The 22,182-nt window shown below is 38.9% G+C and overlaps 1 protein-coding gene across 2 annotated transcripts in view; it reads left to right on the forward strand.

Annotated features, from left to right (window-relative positions):
* Nucleotides 1-304: 304 nt before the first annotated feature.
* Nucleotides 305-22,182, forward strand: part of nudt14 (nudix (nucleoside diphosphate linked moiety X)-type motif 14) — a 29,111-nt gene continuing 7,233 nt past the window's right edge. For both annotated transcript variants that reach the window (XM_044169598.1, XM_044169597.1), the window contains exons 1-4: nucleotides 305-507; nucleotides 14,900-14,943; nucleotides 20,307-20,371; nucleotides 21,791-22,094. In XM_044169598.1, the coding sequence (XP_044025533.1) occupies nucleotides 427-507; nucleotides 14,900-14,943; nucleotides 20,307-20,371; nucleotides 21,791-22,094 (494 nt within the window). In that variant the 5' untranslated portion in view covers nucleotides 305-426. The remainder of the gene's footprint in view (nucleotides 508-14,899; nucleotides 14,944-20,306; nucleotides 20,372-21,790; nucleotides 22,095-22,182) is intronic.

Here is a 22,182-nt window from a genome sequence, read left to right on the forward strand (position 1 = left end):
TTTTTTGTAAAGATTATAGTTAGAAAGGGATCAATTTAGTTAGATTAAGATCAATTTAGTTCTCAAAAGATGATTAAAAGGATGAAGAAAACCTTAATGGAATACAATTTCTTGGGGTATTTTATTTATTTATTTATTTTGATAAAATTGTTATATGGCCAACAGGTGTCATGTGATTAATTTCAGACAGCATGACTGTACAAATGAATAACGGTTATTTCAAGGAATTTCTTTCCATATTATAAAAATCTAATAAAATCCAAACAATACTTATCTTTTCAATCTCTACTATTGTTCTGTAAATGAATCAGTAGCCATCGAGTCGCATGTCCTCTCCCGGCTTCCGTAGACATTCCTTCGCTGTCAGTTAGTGTGCGGTGACAGATAACCATCGGTGAGCCACCAATCCAGCTCCAAGTGTAAATTATGGAAGAGATTAATAACATTGAAGTCGTTCCGTGCACAGAGTCCGACTATCTGAAGCCGTTCAGGGTGCACTATAACCAGGTGAGTTATTTCTGTCCAATAACCGGTGATAAAGGATGCTGGATGCTGGATGCTGTAGGCTAGCCCAACCCCCCCATTCATTTTGCAGCTAGCATGCTATCATAACATGAAAGCTAAACTGACCTTAAACACAGACGGTGACAGCAACAGTTGGCATTAACGTTACTTTAACCACAATGACAAAACCACCGTATTCGCTATGTTTTCACATACGGTGGTTCAACAGTTGCCTCTGTGTTTGACATGAACCTGAGACACCTAAGAGACAGCTATAAGCTAGCATGCTAACGGTAGCTTGCTGAAGAGGTTTTTTGGTTGAGCATCACGTTAACGTTAGCACATGCTTTACATTAGTATAAGGAGGTGTAGATAACATGGTTTAGCAGTGTTACGTGGCAAGAAAACACGTTTTCCGTCTGATTAGCAGGTCAGGTGAGACTTGTTGATCTCAACTGTCAAATTGACTCCCATGTGAATGAAGTCTGTGTGGTGAAGTGTCTGTCGAGGTCATAGGTCTTGACAGGTTCAGGTTTTCACTGAGCTAAATTGTCCATTTATATGTGGAACATTGTAGAGCCTTGCCTGTTCAAATCCTATGGGAATTTATAGAGTTAAAACTGTCTGTTTTACCAAACTACGATGAAAGTACAGGTCTAGAATATAACATGAAATATTGCAGGGGAGATATGCATATAGCTCATGACAGCTACTACAGCGACTCTTACATGAATGTGAAATTATTTGAAGGTGTAGATTTAGCAAGTCTCTTAGTCCTATGGTTCTTATCAAACCTGCTTATGTTGACAGACTGCAACATTTTGTTATTTTTATTCGGTCATTTGGTTATTGTCGAGTTTTGTTTGGTCTTTCCACACCATTATACAGATGAAAGTGTAACAGGGTGTGTTTCACAGAGAAATTCCTGTCATGGTATCAGATAGTTAGAAATAGTCAGAAATAGGAGCGGGCAATGAGGATTTTTACCCCATATACTGCATATTGTTGGCATTGAACGTGGCCAAAAACATTGTTAGGTACCTACTTTAAACATGAAGTATTTCAGATACTGCACCTTCAAACCCAAGCACATATTTGCCTGACTGAAGCCTTAAATTATTGCCCTTTGCTGGGTGAGAGGATGGTCTGATATGTGTAAATAAATGTTGTGTTTCTGCTATCACTTACACAAGTAAGGTAAAAAGACTTCAATTTGGGGAAGAGAGCACTGGTATCGCAATCTGTACTGGGAGAGAAAATGGATGGGTGCATCCCCAGTATTATTTGCTTCTCTTTTTTTTTCATGTGTGTTTATGTAGATGTGTCGGTGGATATTTTAAGTGTATGTGTTGTATATTAATAGATACATACAGTATATGTATATGTAGGTTTATGTACATGTTGGTGGGCTTAATTTTGTATAGATGCACAAAATGACAAATGTATATTGTCTCGTATCGTTATATCGGCTAACTCTAGTTAGAAGTCAATCCCAACAGTTTAACATTCAAGCCTAAAAGTGACTTTCTGATATTAAACATCTCATCCTAAATGATTTTGCAGTGCTTCTTGTATAGATTCACTAGTCCTGTAGACCTACTTTGGCACATCCATACCAGCATACTGTCGGCCTATTCTACAGCCTTGTGGGTGCCCGTGTGGTCGGTGTCCATCCATCCATTCATTCATCTATCCATTTTTAGCTGCCTGTCCAGGTCATGGTGGCAAACAGGGTGGGCAGAGTTGATTGTCTGTGACCAGAATATAATTTCATTAACTCTACATTTTATCTCAGGACTTCAAAAGCTGTCAAATTTCATATTAGCTACCTCAGTGTTTTGCAGTAAATGCTCAGTATTGTTAACTGCATACTGAATTGAAAGGCAGGAGATAGTGATCCTGAAGCATGACTCTAAATCAATATTACTATGCTTGATGTATCTGTGTTTTATAGGTTTATCATTAAAAATATAAGGTTTTTTTTTACCAAGTCCTCCTACTAAAAGAAAAGTGTAATGACTGTGTTTCCTGATGGTCTCCAGCAAAGTGAGAAATCCTTCCTCACCCAAACATAGGCTGCAGTCCAGGATGAATTTATTTTTAGGTTTCAAAATATTTATGCAGTTTCTCTCTTCCTGGGTTATAGAGTTGGCTTCTGTTGTGTAAAATCTGGATAGTGACAGTGGTGCTGAAGAAGTATTATAGTCAAACTCACTCTTAAAATTCAGAAAATTCATGGACATCTGCATTACTTATTCTGTAGATGATAAGAAGATGTTATTTAACCTAGTCTTACTGATGAAGTACAGTTCATGTCATTAGTCCTTGCAAGATAAAGGCTATTTTGTTCACTCTGGGCTAGGAACAAATGCTCAATGTTTAGAGTGGGAAAAGAGTTTTTTGATTGTTCTAGCAGTGTATGTTGTAAAGTGACAAAACATAAAGAAACTGCAAGTGGTGTGATTTGAAGGTGCTCTTTTGTAGTGTTGTTTTTAATCCATCAGAAAACTCAAGTACCAAGGCACTCATGTTGAGGGGAGCTCAGTGAGGAGTTTTTTTCCATTTGGGGTTCACACCTGTGACAGCAGAGGGGTGGGTAGGGGATAAGCTTGTCAAGAGAATGGCGGAACGGCTAAGACAGCATATGGGCAACAAAAGAGATGATGGTGGACTCCCTCTCTGTCCTGTCCTGCCTTTCATCCTCGTCATCTCTCCTGCGCAGCTCGGGAGGCGCTGTTCAGGGACTCCCCACAAAGGCTTTTCAATCACACTGAGGGAGCATCTCTTCCCCAAACCTTTTATGTTCATCAGTACATCTGCAGCTTAGCCACTGGTCACTAACCGAACCCTATTCACACACACAGATACACTCCAAAAGTAGATAATGCCATGCGTAAGAGGTTCTCTTCATCATTAGTGTTTGCTGGTGTTTTGTCTCCTCTCCCTCGTCTCTCTCTACAAAGCAGGTGATTGTCCCTCATTGACTCTGGGAAACCCCTCTTATCTCTGTTGCCTCTTATCTCTGTTGCCTGCTTCCATTGAATCACAGGTTGCTACTTAGAGCAGGATAATTACCTTCCATTTATTCATTAAAATGATTTGAATTATTCATCTGGAATTATTTATCTTGTGTAGCTTACAGCCCCGATGGCTCCAGTACTTCTTCAATGAATATGAGATCCATTATGATCTTAAAACACACATTTTCTCACATGAATAGATATTTATGGGCTTGAGCTTGAATAATGGCTGTAAAATGGCCCTAATGTGTATGTGAGTGTATGTAAAACTTTGATTTAGGGCAGGGTGATAATTCAGTATGATCGTTTATTACCTGTCTGTGGAAAATGAACAAAATTAGTTATTGAAGGTCTTGTTTTACCCAGTGCATATTTTTGTCTGATGTAATGAATAACAGTAAACACACACTGTAAAACATCTTATGCTGGTTCAACTTAAAAACTTAAGTTCAGTTCAAAGTTGTCACATAAGTTATGAAAATATAAATCAAGTTCACTGAACCTGAGACAACAAGTTTATTAAACTTAAGATATTAAGTTGAATTACCAGCTGTTGTTACACTGACAATATTTCACTTACATTTTTCTTATTTTGAAGAGTCAGTTCTTCATTTGACACAAATAACTTACAGCTATGGCTGCTGCTATTGGAAACACTCTGTATTAGAGTTGGTATAAAGGCAACATGCGAGGCCGCACTGTTAAATTATATGTGTAAGAAGGTAGAGACTGAAATCGATACTAATCTTCATCATGGTTCACATTGTTTTCATTATTATGGAAGAAACAACGATGACTTAATATGTAATAAAGACACACAGCCTCCAGTTTCCATCATATATTGTTTTCTTCAAACTACAAAACAGTGGGATCTCTTGAGAGTTTTAACACTCAAACAATGCGTTCTGGGAAGTCTGCTAATATGCTGATAATGTTTTTTTAACTTAATTTGATGATTTGAGTGAACTCTCAGCAGTACATTCATTCAACTCATTTCATGTCAACACACATCAAGTCAAAAGAACTCATGTTTATGCGTTCTTAAGTGGTCTGATAAAAACTAGACAACTAGAAATTATAAAGTTGAATTAACTTGAAATTAATAAAACTTATATATTTACATTAATGGAAAAAGATTAGTTGATTCCACTAAATTCCTGTATGAAGTTTTACAGTGCAGTACGTTGCCATCAAACATCAGTGTGACCATTTTATATGGGATTTTAAATTAGTTTGCCATCACGGTATAGATTAATATTGAAAAATACTGCAAAGTCTAGGAAATTGTGAAGATTGACATTGAGAAATAGCATAAACAAACAACATTGCTTTTGAAAACATAAATATGAGGCATAAGGAGGCAATGTATTCAATATTAATCTATAAAATGTCAAAAGTTATTGAAAAATGCCCATAACAATTTTCCAGAGCTCAAGGTGAAAATTTCTGATTGCTTTTTTTGTCCAGTCCAAAACCCAAAGATATTCAATTTACCGTTATAGAAACCAGAGAAAAGCACTAGTCTACATTTTTACATTTGCTGGAGCCAGGAAAAGTTTAGCATTTTTAGCTTTGCTAGGAGCACGGCTCTAGGGATGGCAATGCCGGTCGGTCAGTTGATCCACCACTTTGGTCCACACTTAAATATTTCAACAACTGTACCATGAATTTTTGTACAAACATTCATGGTTCCAGGACGATGAATCCTAATGACTGTAGTGATCCCCTCGCTTTTCTTCTGGTGCCACCATGATGTGGTTTGTGGTTTTAAGTGAAATGTCGCAGCAAATATTGGCTGTATTATCATGAAATTTTGCTCAGACATTCACGTTAATTTTGTCCAATACTTTGATTTATGATCAAATACCTGCAAAATGAATAACATTCTCATCAGCCTCAGCTGTACTGTGTGTTTAGTGCTAATTAGCAATGTTGGTATTCTAACTAAGATGGTGTACATGGTAAACATTAAACCTACTTAGCATCAGCATGTTAACATTGTCATTATGAGCATCATGACGTTAGCATGATGAGCATTTACAGTAGCTCAAAGCACCGCTGTGTACAGCCTCACAGAACTGCTAGCATGGCTGTAGACTCTTAGTCTTGTTTCTTGACAAATGACTTCAGTGACTGAGCTATTATCAAAGGTGTTGTTGATAAATCAACTGTACTATATCAACCCTAATATGTTGTAAGAAATTAAAGCCTGCATTTAAAATAATGATCTCACATGAATGCCACAGACTGCACAATTAAAAACACTTTTCTAAGCATTTAGTGAAATGTTTTTAACAGAGGTTAAAACAGAAACAGGCTGTGGTCAAGTCCTCCAAGTAGTCAGTTTGCATTGGAGGGACACTGACATGTAAACTGACTTGATTTGACTTGAGGTTTACATGCTTTCTGTGGATTTCACTGGAGGACATAGTCACATGGGTGTGTGTACTTGAAGAGAGTGTGTCCTTGACACTGGATTTGGCACTCATGGATAGGAACCACTTAGCAGGTTTTTCTAATGCTCTTATTCTTATGCAGGTGCAGATGCTTTCTCATTGTCATTTTTAAACTCTGCTGATCATTAGTTCACTGGTTGTAATGTGTCTATGATAATCCTGCTGCCTTTTGTTGAGGCTGGTGAGAAGACACAGGCTGAAGCTAAAACCAGAAAAAAACTGGAGAGCGCATGTTGAGATTCAAAGAGTGCTGTTGTATTTGATGATGGTAGTTGATTTTTTTCTTCTTCTTTCTGCTGCAGCTGCCGGCTTTATGGTGTAGTTAGTATAGGAGGTGTGTGTGTATGTGTGTGTGCATGTGTGTGTCTGATGGTTATTAGACTTTAAGCACCTAAAAAGATCAAGACCATACACCCCTCCCTAGAATAGCCATTCACACAGGAGTCTGTCATTTCTGATGCCCAAAGCCAGAGGGACCACATTAATTTCAAGGTCCTGTGTAGCCTGTTCCTGCCTCTCTCTCTCTCTCTCTCTCTCTCTCTCTCTCTCTCTCTCTCTCTCCCCCTCCCCATGGGCTAATCTCTCTGTCGTAATCCATGTCGGCCATCTCCCCAGGGCCATTCAAGCTGTCCCCGCCCCCCTTCTCTCAGCAAGTGGCCTGAGTAATGAGGGGAACCCCACCATCTGTGAATGGTGACAGGATACTAGAGAGGGAATGTGTGTGTGCGTGTGTGCGTGTGTGTGTGTGTGTGTGTGGGCGGGTATTACTCATGTTGTGGGGACATAAATTTGTTTACACAGTCACATTGTGGGGACTCACCTTCCTTATGGGGACAAAATGCGAGTCCCCATAACGTAAATCATTAAATTTTAGGGTGAAGACTTGGTATAAGGTTACGAGTACGGTTAGGTTTAGGTTAAGGTTAGTGTACGGGTTAGGTTTAGGCAAGTAGTGGTTAGGGTTAGGCTAAGTCTCCAGGGAACGAAGTAGGAGTAGGGCTGCACAATTATTCGAAATATTATCGAAATCGCAATATGGCCAAGTTCAATTTCCAAATCACAGAAGCTGCAATTTTTTGATAAAGGTAAAATGTGTGACAAAACATTTTTTACCTTTATCTGATACTGACAGGTGAAGAGGTAGACAGGAAATGGGGGAGAGAGGGGTATGACATGCAACAAAGGTCTATGGCTGGAATCGAACCTGCGACTGTTGCGGCCATGCGCTGTAACCATTCGGCTTCCAAGGCGCTCCACGCTGAGTAGAAAAGTGTAATTTTTAGTGTTTGATTAGTGTAATCAATCATTGCCAAATTAATTGTGATATTTTGATATGATTACTGTAAATAAATTAGACCGTAATCAAGATGGGTTAGTCTTACTGGTATTGCTTGTGCTGGTGTTTTTCAAAATTAAGACCACATTTCCTTAATCCTGCAACTTCCTATTGGAAAGACATTGTTGTGACTTGTTTCCCCTCCCTGGAATCACTCTGGATGAGTTTCTTCTCTGTTTCGCTTCTTTCAATAGAAAGACCTTTTGAAGTGATATTTTATCATCAGCTTTTCACACCTTCCACCATCTGCTGTTATCAAAAATCTCTGAAAGCTGAAAGCTGTAGCTCCTATTCAGACTGGAAGGACAGCGCACTCTTCCTGTGGGGTGTGCCATATCATATCGTTCACATTAATACCCGTATAATTTTTAATATGTTTTTTTTTTAAATCATATCAGGATAATGGCAACATTCCGACTTGTTGACATAATGACGTTGTACCGTTATGCACAGCAACAACAAGCATGGCAGAAAGAACTGAAAGCAAAAGTAACATTGCTACCGGCTCCACGGTGGAGGAGTTGGTTCTAAAAAGGGAAGTACTGGAAGTGGTTTGGTTACAAAAGATCAAGCAGTTTCCCACACATAGATTTGACTTGGTCGGGCCGCCCAGGTATATTAACAGCGCCATCCACGATGGATTAACTAGTGGACAATCTCCCCTTGCTATACCATTCCTGCGTGGTCTACTGACAATTGCACATGCCCTGCAGAGAAACACACAGAGAGAGAGTCTCCTACTTATGTCTTTGTTTAGTAAAAGCTTGTAAGTGCACCTGTTGGTGCCGATGTCATTTGGTACCACGTTGGTTTTGATCGTTTCGATAGGCGACGTCATTAACAACAAACCTCCTCCACACGCCGCTTACCAAGCTGCTGTGAAAACGGACTCCCTGGTAAAAAAGTCCAAAATGCAAGTTTTTTGGGCGACTTTATAAAACATACTGCTGACGAAGAAAGTCAACACATACAGGGAGAAACTTTTCAGCACCGCAAACCATATATTTGTTTTCTAAATATTGGTGCTGCATTGTTTGTGCTGTATCCTCCACAAAGCACATTTTATTTACTAAACATTTATTAAAACAGCTACTTAAAGTTCCCCTCCAGACACATTTTAAAGCATGTGAAAATACTCTGCTATGATTAATATTTTGTTAAACATGGTTAAAAAAAAGTAAAAAAAACTGGACACATCTACTCTTTCTCCCTCATTGAGAAATTCTGGATCTATGAATGCCCCAGCCACCACTGCGTGTTAGGTTGACCGGTGCCGCTGAGAGCATGGACGTGGGTGAGAGAGCGGTGCACGTCAAGATGGCTAGAGTTAGAGCAAAGAAACATCTGAGAGATTCAGCCATACATGTCTGAGCCTCAGTCAGACCCAGATGAGGAGTCTATTGTGCACCAAAATCAGCGAATAACAGACTTATCAGAATGGTAAATGTAGTTAACATTTTCTATTTGCGTATGTTGTTTGTTAGCTCGTTAGCTCGGAACTGGCAGTGGCTGACACAGTGTTAGTGGTTGTGAAACATACAATAATATCTGCTACGATGTTACAGTGTGTTCACATTGTTATTATGTAACATTAGTAGATAGGGGAAGCAAGATCCGGGGTCCGGTTTACATCCAAAGACTGCGCACTATGCTAACTTAGTGCAAACTCTCGCTCTGTACTGACAAGTCCGCTCTGTGCTGGAGGTTTCAGGTTTCTTTACCAGTGGCATTTGCTAGATAGCGATTGGCTTTCAAATTTGTTACGTACCAAATGCAGCTTGCCCGAAGTACGTTTGATTTCACAAGTGTACAGACATCTCCCCCTTCAATAGAGGATTGTGAAACACCCCTCTAGTCACAAACTTTGCACAGATACAAGTCAGTAAAGTCAAGGTCTGACATTTTAGGAGACTTAGACATAAGAAAAACACATTTTTTGAGTAGAGGAGTACTCTCGAGAGGCATTCTGCTTTGGTGTTTATTTACATGTCTACATGATTATATGTTACCAAAGTCTCCTACTACTGTAAATAATCCTAGTTATTCTAACTTCAATGCAAAGTATAATGTATAACTGCCGTACATATTTCTTTCAATTAATATGTTCTATAATTTCCATACATATTATTTTTGTCGTTTTAACATGTTTTTGTTTATGTTTGTTTAAATTAATTCATGCATATTGAGTGCTTATGTTGAGTAGGAACTAAAGTACATATGCGTTACACACGGACATTTTTAAAAGGTGCAACAGGAAAAAACTGACTTTTGGTGAGAAGTTAATATCTCTGCATGTGGATTTAAAGTTATAAAGAAGAAAAGATGTTTTTCATTTTTGTATTTTGATCGGGGTATTTCAAGAACTCATTCCCTCTTGGTTATATGCAGCCAGCGAGGTATGTGAAGTATGTTTGTGTTTCTTGAGTGTATTTGTATAGAGTTTTTTGCAATATATGTGAATGTGTTTATGTTTTACATTGTCATACTGTAGTTTGACGGTGGATTTCATTGACGGTGAACGTGATAGCGGAGAAAATAATGAGAAAGGCAATAAATCCATCAGTATCCAGAACCATGGCGTCGTTTATTTCCCGGAGGGAGTGATATAATGCAATATACAGTAAGTATGTGCTGTATAGCAATATTATGTAGGAAAATATAGACATCATAGTTAGTTTGATATACACTCTAACTTGGATTTGGTTCTGAGGCAGGACAGACCTAGTGTACGTCTGTGTTAATAATCTACGATTACCCATGCAAATACCCCACAATTTACCTGTGAAAGGTTCATTGACAGGAAAAACGCTCTGCCTCATACATTATTCAATAAGCACTCTATACAAAGCAACAAGCCAAGAGAAGTGCATCTCCTCCTCAGTCACGACAAGTGATTTATCACACACGCCTTCACACTAGTTTTGCTTTCACAGAGTTAAAGTGAGCGGGGTGCGGCTTGCGTGGCCTCAAGGAGGAATGATGCCGTGTAACACTTGCACACTTTGTTGACAGGTTTTCGTGACAGTAATTACACTCATAGACTGTCTGCAGGGAAGGCAGAGCATCTTTCATGACATGACTCCACAGTGAGGAGTTTGGATGATGTCAACGCTTTGCTAATGGCTGACAGCGAGAGAAAAGATGATTGGTATCACTTCTGTCTTTAGGTCTTAGGTCTTAGTGTATAAATCCCTTCAGTATGTGCCTGCAGTGTTGGTTTATAGACAATTTAAATATGGATAGACTAAATGCAATTTTTTAAATCTCTTATACATCATACTCTACATATTTTCATATAAAAGACAGCAGATTATCAGATTGGAAAGGCTGAAACCAGTGAATATTTTATATTTTTGTAACAGTTATCAAAGTTGTTGGTGATTTGTTCTGTCAGTCTGCTGATTGTTTCAGCACTATCTGAGCTTGTTGTAGTTACACATTGATAAGCATATTGTAACTGTAAGGAGTGGTCAATCTTTTTTAGCATTTTTAAAAGCTCAAACTTTTGCAAAAGTTTAGAAATGAATATGTTTATTCAATATCATCGATTCAGTTGTGTCACAGCAGGTGCACAGCTAAAGTGGAATTTGCTACATTGATAAATATGTGTGCTATAAATGATGGCAAACATTTTTTTAGATTCAAGTCCATTGTTTGCCATCAAAAATTAGGACCATCTCAGAGTATCTTCTCAGCTCAGCATTCACGTGCATACGTAATTCCCTATCATAGACCTGACATAATAGCTGTTACAGTAGATAAAGGAGATGCCATAGCAATACCATAACTAAACCTACACAAACTCTGGCTTCATGCTCTCATTTCACACCACAACATGTTTGTTAATGATGCATGAACGGCATTATGCTAGCTTGGCTTCACATTGAGGCCCTGTGGCTGTGACCTGTTAGGTAATACTCCGGCCGTTTGACCGTTTGTTGAGATGATTTTGAGGACTTTGTAAGCTGAATCACTTTTGTTTTTGTTTTGTTTTTTTAACCCAAACTTTATTGTACAATAGAAGCTGGGCTGAAAGTATGATTTAAAGTAGTTTTCATGGATGAATGATGGAGTAAGGGTTTTGTCGATGCATTGTGGTGCATTCTTCAGTATTAGACTGTTATCATCTCTGTTCAATAGAGGTATTGATTATGATATCCAGTTGAAAATGTCACTTAATGAAGTGCAGGTTAGCTTGTTGTTGATAGAAGGAGCTGATCATAGGTCTGGCTTATCAGATGTATCAGGACAAAGAAACTATATACAGTCGGGGGACAAATTAAAGGAAAAACCTGAATAAAAGACTTGAGAAACATATCAAATGCAGATGCTTCTGTGCACCAGGGCTCACGGAATGGTTTGGTGAGTATGAAAATTATGTGAATAAAATACTACAGCCTTTACAGTCACCAGATCTCAACCCAGTTGGAAGATTTTGGACCAGCGTTTAAGACAATGCTCTCCACCACCATCACCATAACACCAAATGATACAATATAAATCTTCTATAAAATTTCTTTCTATATATCTACTGTACTCAGGTCTCTCTTGCAAGAGAGATCTGGATCTCAATGAGATTACCCGATTAAATAAAGGTTGTATATATAAATGAGGGAATATCTTGTGGAGGAATGCTGTTCATCCCTACAATAGAGTTCCACAGACTTGGCAAGGAGCAATGACGCTGTTCTGGAGGCTCGTGGTGGCCTGAATCCATACTAAGACACTTCATGTTGGATTTTCCTTTAAATTGTCACCCATCTGTATTTTGAAACTTGCACTAAGTGTGCTTGAATTCTCACTTCTTGTTTAGTCTTTTTCAGAGAGGAGTTAATTCAACTTCTGCAATTTTTGAGGTTGTAGTTTGCTGTATTGTTGTATTTAGCTGCAAAATATTGTAGAGACGTTTCTCTCTTTTATTTTTTTTTTTTTTTACAACATACAGCTTCTTTTTGCACACATTTCTAAAGATTCTTAAGAGAGTCTTGTGTGAAAGGTCACAAACTCCCAAAAGTTGCACATTGCAGCTCTGAGTACATCTCTGGCCCATTCTAACTCAAATCCTGTTGCTACAACAGTAGATTTATTATGTCTGATTCCATGAGTGCAATTAGCTTGCCATTTCACCTCCTCCCATTACTTGGGTGGTACTACAACTGCACCACCACCCTCCCATACAAGCAGGCACATCTATTGTAGCTGAAATAAGCCTGTTCTAGTCAAGCTGTCATCCCTGCGTCTGAAGGAGCTTGTGGGTGGAGAGGAGGTGTAGCTTAAATTTGAATCAAGGCCATATTTCTTCAGGCATAGAAAATGTAGGCCAACTTTACCATATTTATACAGCATGTAATGTGGAAAGTGGAATATATGCTAAGTTTATCTTTTCAGTTGAATTCACATCTTTGCTGATTTGTAGTTTGTGGCAAATGGTACACAAACATAAGTCATTTGTCTGGGACTATTTTCAGCTGCCAGACGTATCTTTAACTCTGCTGTGTTATGGTGCACAGAGGTGGTTGGTTAAATATCTTCAAATAAACAAGGTTCAGATAATCGACCGATTAGCGTTAAATGTGGTCAGTGGGACTCTATGGGTCATGCTAACGAGGACTTGCACAAAACGACGTAGGTCAGCCAGCAAGTTGACCTGGATGTGGATCCCCATGCAGTTAGTCTTGATGACCATTCCAGAGGGCTACTTTTTGTGTTTACTTTTGGTCTGACTCAGAGACAAGTGTTTGAAATGATTCATGTAAAAATCATGTTTATTTGGAAAGTAGCTGGAGGCTTGCACAACTTGCCCTGATATACGCTGTTTCGCATGAGTCCTTGTTTCCTCGAATCTCTACAACAGAGGTGGCAAGTGCAAAGTTAGCATGACCCATAGAGCAACAATGGTCATTTTTATGGGAAATACGCCAAGTTGAAAATATAACGACGACAGGTTGAATTTATAGCTACTGGATTTTTGAGGCTGATACCGATATCGACATTGGGGAGTTTCAAAAATCTGATAATTACATCATACATACGCACATACACATAACATAAACAATCTTAATATGGGTGCTTTAGATTAGTTTTTTTGAAGGCTTTTGACCAAGATACATACTGACATTTTACAGTTGAAAAATCAACGTCAGTGGTCTCTGCCTGGTTGACAATGTAGTGGTGACACCTGAACATGTTTTGGTATTTCTGTGCTGCAATTTCTTGTTATTTATTGGCCGATACGTACATAGATACTGATATAGTGTATTTTCAATAGGCAAATATCGTTCAGTATATCAGCCTGGCTAATTTATCGGCCTAGCTCTAGACTCACCATGACCATATTTATATGCTAATGTTTAACTTTTTTGCTAACTAAAAACAAGTAGGGCTGAAGTCAGTCCTTTGTGTAGATTGAGCCACAGCAGCAGGCACTTGGATGAGTGGATGAGAACTATTTGTTGACTTCATATTAAAAGTAAAGTATATGATTCCATATAACTTTAATTTCCCTTAAACTTACAGTTTGGCTCCCTGAATTGCAAATACTTCACCTGGTATGAATGAAAATGAACTAGACTATCAGGATGGAAGAATACAGAATACCTCATTGTCCCTTTACACTTACTGCAAAGTGATGAGCCAACAATCAGACAATGTGTGTGTCACAGCCCACATATTTAAGATCTCTGTATGCCGGAGTATTTCTGGCTCTTTTGTGCTAGTCACGCACCTGCTTGCCAGTTTGATTGTAATTGTGCAGCTGGAAATTTACTGAAGGAGTTTTCAGCTGAACATCCTGTTACTGTGGTGATGTGACCACAGGGCATAAATGCTTAGATACAACAACTTCTGTTACTTAAGTTGAATAACTACAGGACATGTTGTATTTAGTCATCAGGAATCTCTCCCTGCAATTCAGTCCAGCTTGTAAAGGCCCGTGTACTGTAAATCCTTTTCCGACTGAGGATGCATAAGAAACAATCACTGCGTTAGACTCCCAAAAATCGCCCACAGTAGTCTATGGGGGTCGGTAAATAAAAATAAATAAATATTAGGACATTTACAAGACAAAAAATACATAAGACATTTTTTTCCCAGTTTTAATTCACAGGAAGTTTCTGACATTTTGCCCATAGCTGTTAATTTTTGACTCTGACAAAAGGGCATATTATTGCCAGTGTTTGCTGTAAGTTGTGTATTGCATTTGGCAGGTTTCCCTATTAGCCACAGTAAAATCATCTTTATATTTACTTTTATATTTGCTGGCCCAGTGCTTTTTGCTTTGAGCATCTGCAGATGTTTTTGTTGGGTGTGGATTGTGATGCTACTTTAACATGCCCAAGCAACCATCTGTTGTGGGGCAGCTGATTTCCTCTACAGTATTCATTAAATAAATCATAGGTGATTTGACATCCTGCCATACAAGTTACATACAACAATGAGAGTGAGAAGTTGTGGTACACTGAATGCACACTTTTTGCATACACTTTTGTTTCACTCAGTTGTGAAACCACAGTGTTTCAGGTTTAAAATAGTGTTGCTTTTATTGGATTTACTTATGCTGTTTATTTTGTCTTATTCCTTCACAGAATGGCACAAAGAAATCCTGGGACTTCATGCGAACCCATGACAGGTAAAACACATTTCATTCTCTACTGTTGGATGGAAGCAGTGCCCCTGTCCACTCATTTTATATGTGCACACATAAACATGTACAGAGAGCTGGAACAGCTTGCTGATAAACTGTCAAAACCATTATTTCCAGAATGGGTTAACAAATAAAACCAGCTTACTCAGAATGGGTTAGAAACATTGATGTGGCAAAGGCCTAAAACAGAGCTGAGTTTGGTTTGGATAGCCAAGACTTCACCTCTAAAGAATGCCTGCCAATGAATTAGCTTTGAAATGTAAATAAAAGCTGCATGTTTATGTCAGGAGATATTTTGCAATCTGAAGAGCTTGTTGCTAAAGTATCTGAATCTGATCTAGCTATCAGGGATCTGGTGATCTGAGTGCTAAGGAGCTTGATTTGCACCAGTCTTGACTCATATTATAACTGTAAATCTTATATATGCTCTCCATCCTTAACCTTTTTACTTGCAGGATATTTTTTAAATTCAACTGTTGTACATATTTCAGGAGAAGATGAACAGCCAGATGGAAAGAGACAAAAAAATCAGTAATTATTTATTTTTTGATTGGACTTTCTGCTTCGTGAAATATATAAATGTAATAATAAAGCAATATGCTCATGCTGTGTGTGCACTGTGACTGGAATCCAGTAAAAGAAATAAGTTGTGTGAGTTTTTGCTTCATTTTTTGTGTGTGTCCTTTCACCTGTAACATCTCTCTCTTATGGTATTTGTATACCTTGTATACAAGTCAAACCAAATCAGACCTTGTTTTTGGGGAACTGGTGCCTTGTTATTCTACTTGGCTATGGCTATAAATGTTTGAGCTTCACAGGGCACTGTAAGAGAAATACCACACACTTGTGTCAAAACCCCGGTTCCTACTCCCTGTTTTGCCCAGGGTACCATAATGCCCTGAGGTAAGTCTCAGGTCATTGAAGCCCTCTTTCCTCCACCCCTGACCCCAAAGAGAGGTCCCTGTGAAAAATGGTACCATTGAGACAAAAGCAGTTAAGCTCTAACCTTTACTTCCAAAAGAAAATAGCCCATGGGAACATCCAGCTCTCCCCCAGGCAGAAATTCTGCCAACGTGTTATTCCCCCTTTAGCGGATATTGAATGGACCCAGGATTGTTTTGCATTTTTGTTTAAGTGCGCATAACATTTTCTTCTCAGCAGGATACTTCTTGTCACATTTCAGGTGCACTAGCAAAAATGTGGAAGACACATTTGTTGGTAAAGTACTGGAAAATATCTAATTTAGTGAATGTCTAAATGAAGAGTTTAGTCCTTTGCTTGTTCCTGAAATGCTATCGAAGATCAGTTTCTTGCGAGCTGCTTCTTTATAGGTTTTAAAACTTTTAATTCCTTATGGAATGAAGACTCCTCCTAATAGATAAATAACAGTAATTTGTTAACCGCAATCTAATTTATTCAGTCACTATGCAGAGCTCACGGTCATAAATGAAGGCTGGAGGGTAGATTGGTAAATTGGGAGCTGCATGTTCAGACTCAGCTTCCTCTTCACCACGACAATCTGGTACAAAGCTGGCTTAACCACAGACAGCACACCGATCCGCCCATCGATCTCCCAACACATCTTGCCCTCACCCTGAGATACTCTTAACTCCTTAATTTGGGGCATCAAATTGCTCCCAAGGGTACTGGAAAGGGGTAATCTACCATTTTCCATCATATGTGTCATGGCCTCCAACTGGGAGTTCCTGACCCTCAGTTGCCTTAGTGTGAACTGGAGGTCACAGTCTGATGAAGCCAACAGAACTGCATCATTGGCAAAAAAAAAAAAGCTGAGTAATATTGAAATCTCCATACTGGATGCTGACCACTTCTTGGCTGCGCCTTGAGATGCTGTCTATGAAACAGGATAGGTAAAATAGCAAAATGCTTCAAAAAGCTTCACTAGCTGCCATGAATGCAGAGCCTCCAAAACATCTAGAGGGATGCGGTCATAAGCCTTCTACAAATCTACAAGAACACATGTAGAATGGATGGGCAAACTCCCATTGCTTTGTTATTTTGACACCTATGTGTATATGGGAGTGTTTGCATATTGGTGTTTGTTTATTACTGGAAGCGACTTTTAATGACGACCAGTATTTTAGTTAGTGCAAGAAATTTAAGAGACCATGGGCAACAGAAAGTCATTTGCATATGTTGAGCTCTTGCTGTAGTCCTGCTCAAGTTTCTTTGTGCGCTTCCATGCTTTTCACTTGCTTTGAAGAGTTTGATTATGTCTGAGTATTTCTGTATCCCACCCAGCTACATGTGGAGGGTGCAAGGGGATACATTTGGATCAGTTAATTTGCAAAAGCTTAAAGAACTAAAAAAATTTGTCTCTAGAGTTGTTGGTCATGTCCAGTGTCATTGCCTCAGTTCTGGTATGGGAAGATGGATTATATAGCACGTAACCCTTTTTCTTTGTTGTACGACAACATCCTGATGATCATGACTTGATATCAAAAGCTTTGCAGTGCAACCAGCAGTCACCTTAGTCCTGTTCACCATGTATCTGCCGTAACCCAGTTTTCCCGCTGTCCGACCAGAAGCCCTGCAGAGAAAGCTTAACGGTGCATGAAAAGTCCTTAGTGTCCATTTAGCCTGCTTCTTGGTTTAACCATTAGAGCATTTATTTTCAGCGGGAAGCTGTAGAACAGCAGTAATGGTGTGGAACAGCACTACAAGACCTGCCTCAGGGGAAAGCTTCCATTCCTCAGGCCTGTTTGTCCCACTTTTGGACCAAATCTACCACATTATTTTATCCATACTTGTACTCTCACCTCTGCAGCTGTAGGCTGTCACAAATATCAGTATTTGCTTTTCATTGCTCAGATACAGTATTTGATAGATACCTGCCGAAGAGTTTGGAGGAAAGAGGTAATTTTTTAAGTGAATCCCATCCTGAAATTTGGTGGCTGCTCTCCTTTGAAATGATCTACATAATCTCTGGATGAAAGCTAAGACAAAAACATTGGCATGATGGAGTAATAAGTCAAGCTCCATTAACTAGTGAAAAAGGGTGCTCTGTGACCTCTATGAAGGAGGTGAGAGCAAAGGAAGGAGTGATGGAGAAGAGAAGAGGTTTCTATAACTGGCTGAGCCCAGATATGATATTACTTAAAATGGAACAGAGGCTTTTTAATCAGCAGCTGAGACCCAAATGATGTTTTCTTCTCACATAATGAGAATCTGTTGTCGAGGCCACACAGCGATATTGTGTCTAGCATTATCTGGCATTTTTTGCCTAAATTTATGAATTAATTTACGAAAAACTATGGTTTATTACAACTTGGGTTTTTTTTCCGTAGCTCTGGACATCTTCTATCAGTAATAATATCGTATTCACCAAGTTAATTGCTGAGATCTTTGAATGCAACAACAACACTAAATATAGGTCCAGACAGATTGTAAACAAACTCCCAGGTAAGTCTATTTATTCTATTTATTTGGAAGAAAAAACAAAGCGGAACGGTAAAATTGTTACCCAAACTGTCGGAAACATCACAGTTTAGAGACGCCTACCTGGTAGTTTGACCTACTGTACTTGCCGTAATTGTACACACTCACAGTTTTTCTGTGCAATGAGGGGGGATTAATCTTTACGGATGTGCTCAATTTTGGTTTTACCTCCAAATAAAGTGGTCGCTAATCTGGCTAAATTGTTTATAACCTGTATGACTGTCTGACCACTTGTGTTTATTGGACCTCAATTCCTAAAATCATGGTTTTAGTCCCACTTTAAGTCCATGGGCTCATGATCATGTTAGCCTTAAAATGCTTGACGCCCAGGTCAGCTGACATTCTTTCATATTGTTGAAAATAGAGATTGGACTTTCACTTTAAATGTCTGTATTACAAACGGATATTAAATCAGTATCAGCCCAAGCTAGAAACACGTTGTAAAACCAATGTCCTAGTTCCCTCTCACTATGGGAAAGACAGGGCAGGGCTTCCTGCTGCCTCAGACACATCCGCTTTCCCAACACAGACCCCAGGCCTCAAGTCTCCACTGGCAGCGACAGTCACACTCACATACATACAGTGAACCACCTGTGTATATACAATTCACTGGGTGCCAGTGATGAAGCATATCACGCTGACCTTCCGTCTTATTTTATCTCCACATCCTGCTTGTTGTGTCATGGTTTAAATCTGGAATGATGTGGTCCTCGTATTTCAGAATGGTGTTCATTTTTGCAGGGATTTTAGTTTTAGTATCATTTTTAGTTTAATTCCACTTTTAGTACTTAATACCTTTAGTAGTCATTCACACATGTTTCAGTTTTTATTTAAATGAGCTTTTATTCATCACACACTGTAATGCAGGCTGGTTTAAAGGTACAGTATCCTGGATGTGCCAAACCAGGGAGCAAATATGATAAAATTGCTGATATTCTGGAGCGTCGCTGGGAAATAGGATAGTGGTGTATCCTGATATGGGATGCTGAGGAGTATGGGTTAGCATGAAAAACAACAGGCATGGGTGTTTTGACATGCGTCATACACCGCTGGAGTGTGGTGCCCTTTATTTTTTTAAATTTTTATTTGTTTCCTTTTTGTTAAAATGTAGTCCCTTGCTCATGTTTTAATTTCGGTTATTTTACTCAGACTTTAACCACATGTTAAAGCCCAAATTCTGCTGTCTGCATCTGTGTGGCTGCGAGGGTCCGTGTCTGCCCCCAAGAGTTTTTGTGGATTGTGTGTGCGTACTGAGCGCACCGACAAACGTGTGAATGCGATGGTGTATGCAGACACTTAGTGTAGTATAAACATAACTGCGTGTACTTCAGTTTTTGGACTATATTTACCCTTGTAGTTACTGTCCAATAGGAATTGTCCAATAGAAAGATAAGATAGGCGAGACATGGTATTCTGATTGGATGAGAGTTCAGTTAGTTAGTGGTTAGTGGTAAAATTAGTAGTTCAGCATGTCCATTCATCCTAATGATTCAGTTCCTTATTATTTTTGTTTAAGTGGCTTGTCCTTGTTGTTTTTTCAGAGTGATTTATGTGTTTCGTTATTTTGCCAGATTGATTTTAAAAGAGATTCTGTTTCAGATTCACTTGCCTAGAATATTTGTGGACCCATCATCACAAAATGCTGGATGTTCCCCGAACACATCTTTTAATCCAGTAACCCCTGACTCCATCTCCCTCTTTTTGATAACTGGTAGTTTTTAAAAGCTGATCCAGCCATGACTGGCTGCTCTCCTGGAGCCAAATTCTCCTATATGCTGGAAGAGATTACCAGACCTGTGATATATCATGCAGGCAAAGATTTACTATCAGGAAAAAGTTGTCTGATTTTATTTAAACTTGACTTTCTTTTTTTTCTCTTTTCCCCTTAGTGTATCAGTGCTGATCTTCAACACCACCTCACACTGTTTTGTCCTCGTAAAGCAGTTCCGTCCAGGTAAGTTTTCACCATACAAAGTAGGAGACTAATTGTACTGTGGAATCTAGTTAATTCATTTTATTCTTGTCAGCAAGCTAGATCTAGATTGTTATATATCCTGTGGGCACTTTCACTAAAAAATGCAGTACATTACTGTTTGTTCTACTGGATCTTAGTAACAATGCAGACTCATAAATAGACCGCGAGAGGCCCGTTACAAAGCAGCCTAACCTCCTTTGTTAGAAGTCACCAGGGACTGTTCCACACTGCAGTGTGCTAAATTCAAGGAAGTCTGGGCATTGATATATTTATTTCCTCTCCTCTCTCATTGCTGTTGGGGGGAAAAACTGTCCCTTTATCTGAAAGAAATCAGAGTTTGTCTACAACCTAGAATGACATTTGTTTTTTGAAACAGGGAGTGTACATTATATTGGTCAGCTTATTGGTATTGGACAATAAATGTTTAGAAATATGTTTGTGGTGCAAGGCCAGTAAAAGAAAAATTCAGTATATTCAGGGTTTTACTCAAGAAGTGCTACATTTCATAAAAATGTAATAATTTTAATGCTGCTGGAAACCCTGATATTGTACTGATTTGATATCTGGATGATTATATCTGAATATTGCATGTGTTTAACATTTGAATTTCCCAATTGATATTGATACAATTGAAGCAACAGTATTAGTTGGCATTTTACCTGTACAGGGAAGCTTTCAAGGATTAACATGCATCCTTTGCAGCTGCAACAAACAATTTTTTTCCTTATTGATTAATTTGTCACTTATTTTTCCATTTTATTCATTAATCATAGTCTATAAAATGTCCGAAAATAGTGAAAAATGGCCCATCACAATTCTCCATAGCCCAAGGTTGATCATCTTCAAATAGCTTCTTTATCTGACCAACAGTCCAAAACCCCATAATATTCAATTTACAACAATATAAAGCAAAGATAATCAGCAAATCCTCACAATTGAGGATTAATTGATTGAATTGTTGACTAATCGACTAATGGATCAGTCGTTTTGGCACTAGTGTGCCGTATAAAACATGAAAGAACAAAGATGATTAAAATGGCCAAAAAAAAATGTTGTATGTTTTCGACATTTGAGTTGAAGTTGTTTCCTCTGATCTCCTTGAGTGATCGCAGATAGTAACTGTAGAATCAAGTAATGAATCAGGACATGTGCTAATAATACTACCGTAGATGTCTGCGTCTGCATTAACCTTCACAGTTACAGTGTCAACGATAAATGCCAATGGAGGAAACTAGATATATGGTGGTAATTCAATGGATAGAAAACATGTATTTTCTCCATCCTTAATTTTAAGTTTATTATTCTTTTCAAAACAGTTTAAGTACACAAAAATGTAATGAGAAAAATGTCTTACTTCCACTCAGGTGTAACAATATTTTCTCTCTTTTCCACCACCAGCTGTATACATGTGTGAGTGGGAAAGGACCAAGACACAGCCGCCTCAGACTGCTGAAAAAACTGAGGAGGGCGTCTCTGAAGCCGCCGCCGCCGCCGCCCCCGAGTCTCAGGAGGGCCAGTCGACCTCAGAGGGGGAGAGCTCTTCTCAGTGGCCCCCAGCCTCAGCAGGGGTCACCTATGAGCTCTGTGCTGGGCTGGTGGACAAACCTGGCCTCTCCCTGGAGGAGATCGCCCGGCAGGAGGTGCTGGAGGAGTGTGGCTACGATGTGCCTGCCTCTAAACTGAAGAGGATTACTTCTTACAGGTTAGCTGATTGTGTGTACTGAACCTGTAGGAAACATCATAGTTGAAGTTTAAGTTAAGAAATACTATTTCTAAATAAACTTGATAGA

The sequence above is a fragment of the Siniperca chuatsi genome, linkage group LG16, assembly GCF_020085105.1.
Source record: "Siniperca chuatsi isolate FFG_IHB_CAS linkage group LG16, ASM2008510v1, whole genome shotgun sequence".
In the NCBI taxonomy this organism is placed as follows: Eukaryota; Metazoa; Chordata; class Actinopteri; order Centrarchiformes; family Sinipercidae; genus Siniperca; species Siniperca chuatsi.